The sequence below is a fragment of the Rhinichthys klamathensis genome, unplaced genomic scaffold, assembly GCF_029890125.1.
Source record: "Rhinichthys klamathensis goyatoka isolate OS25496 unplaced genomic scaffold, OSU_Roscu_1.1 h1tg000593l_1, whole genome shotgun sequence".
Lineage (NCBI taxonomy): Eukaryota > Metazoa > Chordata > Actinopteri > Cypriniformes > Leuciscidae > Rhinichthys > Rhinichthys klamathensis.
The window spans coordinates 589,055-595,054 of NW_026607050.1; the positions used below are offsets into that span (position 1 = coordinate 589,055).

The 6,000-nt window shown below is 38.4% G+C and overlaps 1 protein-coding gene across 4 annotated transcripts in view; it reads right to left on the reverse strand.

The window, feature by feature from the left end:
* frem1a (Fras1 related extracellular matrix 1a) overlaps window positions 1–4,982 on the reverse strand; it is a 39,134-nt gene extending 34,152 nt beyond the window's left edge. For all 4 annotated transcript variants that reach the window (XM_056240339.1, XM_056240340.1, XM_056240341.1 and 1 more), the window contains exons 1-3: window positions 4,618–4,982; window positions 2,194–2,288; window positions 1,747–2,060 (exon numbers count right to left, since the gene is read on the reverse strand). In XM_056240339.1, coding sequence (XP_056096314.1) covers window positions 1,747–2,060; window positions 2,194–2,288; window positions 4,618–4,848 — 640 coding nt within the window. In that variant the 5' untranslated portion in view covers window positions 4,849–4,982. The remainder of the gene's footprint in view (window positions 1–1,746; window positions 2,061–2,193; window positions 2,289–4,617) is intronic.
* Between the last annotated feature and the right edge of the window lie 1,018 nt (window positions 4,983–6,000).

A 6,000-nucleotide genomic window follows, 5' to 3' on the forward strand; every position in this document is an offset into this window, starting at 1 on the left:
GTTGCTTCAATGCATTTAGGGGTGTGCTCCTGGTCAAGATAATCTCCTGAACTCCAAACTGAATGTCAGAATGGGAAAGAAAGGTGATTTAAGCAATTTTGAGCGTGGCATGGTTGTTGGTGCCAGACGGGCCGGTCTGAGTATTTCACAATCTGCTCAGTTACTGAGATTTTAACGCACAACCATTTCTAGGGTTTACAAAGAATGGTGTGAAAAGGGAAAAACATCCAGTATGCGGCAGTCCTGTGGGCGAAAATGCCTTGTTGATGCTAGAGGTCAGAGGAGAATGGGCCAACTGATTCAAGCTGATAGAAGAGCAACTTTGACTGAAATAACCACTTGTTACAACCGAGGTATGCAGCAAAGCATTTGTGAAGCCACAACACGCACAACCTTGAGGCGGATGGGCTACAACAGCAGAAGACCCCACCGGGTACCACTCATCTGCACTACAAATAGGAAAAAGAGGATACAATTTGCAAGAGCTCACCAAAATTGGACAGTTGAAGACTGGAAAAATGTTGCCTGGTCTGATGAGTCTCGATTTCTGTTGAGACAATTCAGATGGTAGAGTCAGAATTTGGCGTAAACAGAATGAGAACATGGATCCATCATGCCTTGTTACCACTGTGCAGGCTGGTGGTGGTGGTGTAATGGTGTGGGGGATGTTTTCTTGGCACACTTTAGGCCCCTTAGTGCCAATTGGGCATCGTTTAAATCCCACGGCCTACCTGAGCATTGTTTCTGACCATGTCCATCCCTTTATGGCCACCATGTACCCATCCTCTGATGGCTACTTCCAGCAGGATAATGCACCATGTCACAAAGCTCGAATCATTTCAAATTGGTTTCTTGAACATGACAATGAGTTCACTGTACTAAAATGGCCCCCATAGTCACCAGATCTCAACCCAATAGAGCATCTTTGGGATGTGGTGGAACTGGAGCTTCGTGCCCTGGATGTGCATCCCACAAATCTCCATCAACTGTAAGATGCTATCCTATCAATATGGGCCAACATTTCTAAAGAATGCTTTCAGCACCTTGTTGAATCAATGCCACGTAGAATTAAGGCAGTTCTGAAGGCGAAAGGGGGTCAAACACAGTATTAGTATGGTGTTCCTAATAATCCTTTAGGTGAGTGTATTTTGAAGTATTTTCAAGAACACTTTAGTTTGGAACAATTCAGCATAATGGTTTCTGAGGTATCATATGACACTGAAGACTGGAGTAATAACTGGTGAAAATTCAGCTTTGCATCACAGGAATAAATTACATTTTTAAATATATTCAAATAGAAAATGATTGTTTTAAATTGTAATAATATTTCACAATATTAATTTTTTTGCCGTATTTTGGATCAAATAAATGCAGCCTTGGTGACCATAAGAGGCTTCTTTCAAAAACATTTAAAAAATCTTAATTATTCCAAACTTTTGGCCAGTAGTGCATTCTGAAAACCTAAAAAAAATTAATATATAATTAAATAAATAAGGTGATACTATCAGCTGTTCTGCTAAATCAAAACAGGTCGTTCGCTAAATTCCATTATATTCCTTCCAATCCAAAAACTATCCAAAAACTGGTTAAAAGTTGCCACTAAAGTGAATTATGACCTAATGGAATATTTTAACAACCTTTAGGTTTCCTTTCACATGAATTTGACCTGATGGAATCATTTTTAAGCGCATTTGTGCAGTAGGAAAGTAGGAAAACTGGTCAAATATTATTATGTTATGATTTTACCCAGCTGTCTTCGAAGAGGAACAAAGCTATCTGGTTCATCTCCTCTCGGTCCCTCTGGTTTGTCCGGTTCCCCGGTGACTAGTTGACCGTGAACAGGTAGATGTGTCTCCAAAGTTGTCATCTGAACTGTGCACTCAATATTGTGTCGGTGTTCATAGTGGAAGGACACAACATTACCGTCTAGGATATTGGAGAGGCCATAAAACTCTGGCACCTCAAGACTCTGTGATCCAAACCTAATCACATTACAGTCAGGGTCCATGATTTCAACACTGAGAGAGAACAGCTCACTGTATGTCTCTGTCTCTGTAAATCTAAACATAAAGAAGTCTTCATGAAATGTCCATATTCTTAAAGACAAAAAGTGTACTATCTGTCTTTTAATACAATATCTTCCACAAATATTTCCATATACTGTATTTATTTACAGCAGCATGAACAACTTACCTGTACAGACGAAGTTTAACAGTATCCTCTTTTAAAATCGGACATCCATTATGAGTGTATTTCACTTCATCAGCCAAAAAGTGACAGTCAAAAACCTATCAAATGATAAATAGTTGTAGAAAGAACAGAAATTAAAGGTGCAGTAAGTGATTTCTGGGAAACGCTGGTGAAAGTTGTGGTATCTGTCAAGAGTTATTAAATAATGAAGAACATGGGACAGGAGTAGCAAACTTCATCCATCTGTATTACTCTTTCACTTCTGTTCTCAGACACATTAGGCTACGTCAATACACAACACTTTAAAATATCAGTCACAATATATTTCACTTATGAACACAACAACAGCAGGGGGTGTGTCCACTCATGATAGGGGAGGAGAGAGAGAGAGCAAGAGGGAGATTTGAAGAAGGCCTGTAGAAAGAGAGATGGCTGAGAGACATTACACAAGAGAAAAGGTCAGAGGAATTTCACTGGAAAAAGAAGGGTTATGATCAGACAAGAGCTTTAGGACCTGCGTTAATATTAGAAAAGCTTTCCAGCGCTGGAGAGTCCGAAGCGGGAAGGCCTGAAAAAGGACACAGAGGTTGTTCTGCTCCATATGAGTAACATTGGTTTTGCTATGTTTCACAGAACCAACAGGACAGTTTTGAGTGTCGAGCTTGTGTGCTGCTGAAGTGCTGGTGACTTACAACAAACTCCTGCTTGTATATACTCTTGTGTACTGTATGTTCATTTCGCTTTATTTTATTTTGCCTCACTTTTAAAGGTAGGGTATGGGATTTGCAAAACGGCCGGCAGATTTTGAAAATACACAACTCAAAAGATCCTACCTTCTTTCCTCCAACCCTGGCCCTGACTCCACCCATTCGAAGAACATGGATGTGCATGCACGAGCGAAAACTCACTTGCACTTACTCTCTCTCTCTCTGTACCAGGGCGACTTGCACTTACTGTGACTGGGTCACAAGCTTTGAGCATGCGCACGAAGGGGACGCGCCGAGGGGGATGGGGGAGGGGGGTATGGTACGACCGTTTGATTGACGCATTTTCTGTCCAATGATTCTAGGTGGTCTTGGAAATGATTGGCTGGAGTTTTTCGAGTCCTGCCCGTTCCACAGATGATTAAATTGCTTCATTTTCATGTCAGTGCTTTTAACTCAGTGGCTGTAAGTGGGTTAGGAATAGGATTTCAAGTGATTTTGAAAAAATGGTCAAAAAAGAAAATCACATACCCCACCTTTAAATATCAACAGTGTTTCTCAGAAATCACTTACTGCACCTTTAACTTAAAGTAGCACCACACAATCCTGATATACCTAATAACCTGTTATGAACTGTTATTGCATTAACAAACCTGAATTACAATCAGAAAAGGAAAAAAAATATTGTTAACTAAAATTTAATCTATTAAAATTGTCACACAGAGTGTGAATTGTTTTGGATATTCAAATTAAATGACCCATCATACCACTGATCAGCTCTACCAAACTTGGATGTCTTTTCCAGTAATAAACAAACACTGTTAATTTGTTTTGATTGATACTGTGAAGCAGCTTTGATACAATCTGTATTGTGAAAAGCGCTATATAAATATATTTGACTTGACTTGACTTTTAATTATTTGAAATAAAGCTGAAATAAAAATTTTTTTTTTAAAAACTTGTCGACATGATGTCGTTGAATTGTAGAGCTGAGGCAAACATTTCCACATCGCTATGATCAGATACTTTCTTAACCGCCGCTTTCTCATCGCTGTCATTTTTGTTGTGTGTTTATTTTGTTATTGAGAAGAGCGCACAGCACATATTTACATACAGTAGGCCTATTCATCTAAACGTCGCTCCCAGCAGCGTGGATGGCGTCGGGATGTTCGTTAACAGCATATTGCCTCAAATGTATTTCCAACTTCTTTTTACTACATAGCAAAGAACGAAAAAATAGCTTTGCCATAGTTATATATAGAGGGGCATTGAATCACGTTCAATCTTTTTTGTGTTACGAGTGCGAACACGAGCAATAAGTTACTGGCTGCAGTTCCCTTAATGGCCACCGGTGTCACTAAAAACAATTCTACTTTTAGCCCCTTTCAAGTAAAACTTTTAATTTGACATTATTACATAGTGCATGTTTTTAAAAAAGTATGTTAAGAAACAGTTTAGCAAGTTTAGTCTCTTTAAGTACATTTTAGCCATATTATATTATCTGCAAATACTTTTTTTTTTTTTAAATATACCTTTAACGTTAAAGTACGCTACAAGTGCGCATTCAAAACAAAATACAATTAAGCACATTTCTAATTCACAAGGGTAGTTCTTCAGATATCAAATGCTCTCAGATGAAAAAGCTTTTGGCATGTTCATCACTGAAAGTTTGTTTGATAATACGAAGAGAGAAATGCATGCAGAAATAATGAACATTGTTTACCTGTGGGGACAGTGTGCCGACCCGCTGTGTAATGGGCTCGTTCAGCACAACTTCCAGCTTGCAGGCATCCTTGTCTCTGGGTATATAAAACTGCAAGTCCCCCTCCTGCAGAAAGACTGACTGCCCCCTCTTTACCTTAAGACCAAGATTGTTTTTTACCAGAGAGCCCTGAATCTGGTGGAGAAGTCCCAGCATTAGAAAAGGCAAATATGCCCTGTCTATTGCAGTCATTCTGTTCAGTTTGTGTGGATCAGGACCTCTGTGTTGAGGGAATGGATAAATCTACAGGAGGAACAGTTGTTTGGTCTCGCTCTGTCCACAGAATGTAATCATGCAAAGTCATCTCCACTTTTTCTTGATAATAATCTGAGACAATTAGTTTCAGTTCATGGATCAGTATCAATCTCTCTCTCCATTCATCATATGAGATGTGATATCTGAAAATAAAACAGACAAAATTATTATGACTTTATTACACTATTAAGGACATGAAGCCTATTTTTAGGATTTTTCTGCATAGTTGCATTAATATTATAAATAATATTCAACATTCATATTCAAGAAAGACATTTATAGGCCAAATCTAATCTTTTTGGTTGCTAATTATTTGGTGAATCATCAAAAATCTGCAGATGTATAAGAACGCATTGGTAATGAGTATATGCATATGCACATATATATTGTAAATATGTATAATATATTGTTCATAATAGTTGTATTTTGTGTTGGTGAATATGATCTGCAAATGGTCAGGAGATGTTTTTTGTGAGATTCACAAGTAAAGAATGGCAAAAATGGGAAAGAAGATACAACTCTTCAACTGATCCAACAAATAACTGGCAAAAGAAGGAATTTAGGAATCACATTCTCTTCAGTTTAAGGCTAAAACGTCTCCATCACCTCTCTCTGACATGTTTGTTGAGTGATAGGGGAAAACCTCCTTCCGAGCCCAGTCCTAGTGAGGTGAGATGTCAACTTTTAAAAAAATGACCTTTGACCCTAAACAATCCCCAGGCCCTGGAATGGCCAGTTTGGAGATTGAGGCTGTCTGATCTGTCAGCACTGAACACACTGCTAAAGATCCTTAATTCTTCCACCTGCAGTTAAATGAGCCATTCAAACGCTGGCTCGAGGGAATGATAAATGCTTTCCACCTTACAGCTTGATTCGGACTCATGCAGTAATGGAGTAATATTATTCAAAATGATCAACAATCCACCATTCATTAACCTTCTTCCAGACTCCAAGCATACTGAAATAATCTTTTTTCCCCTGTGGTTAATTAATCAAATGAGTTTTATCAATACAAAATTAATTTAAAACAGATTTTTGGCTCTTCGATTATTTTGCAAGTTACTTCAAAACAAAACAATGAAATACCCA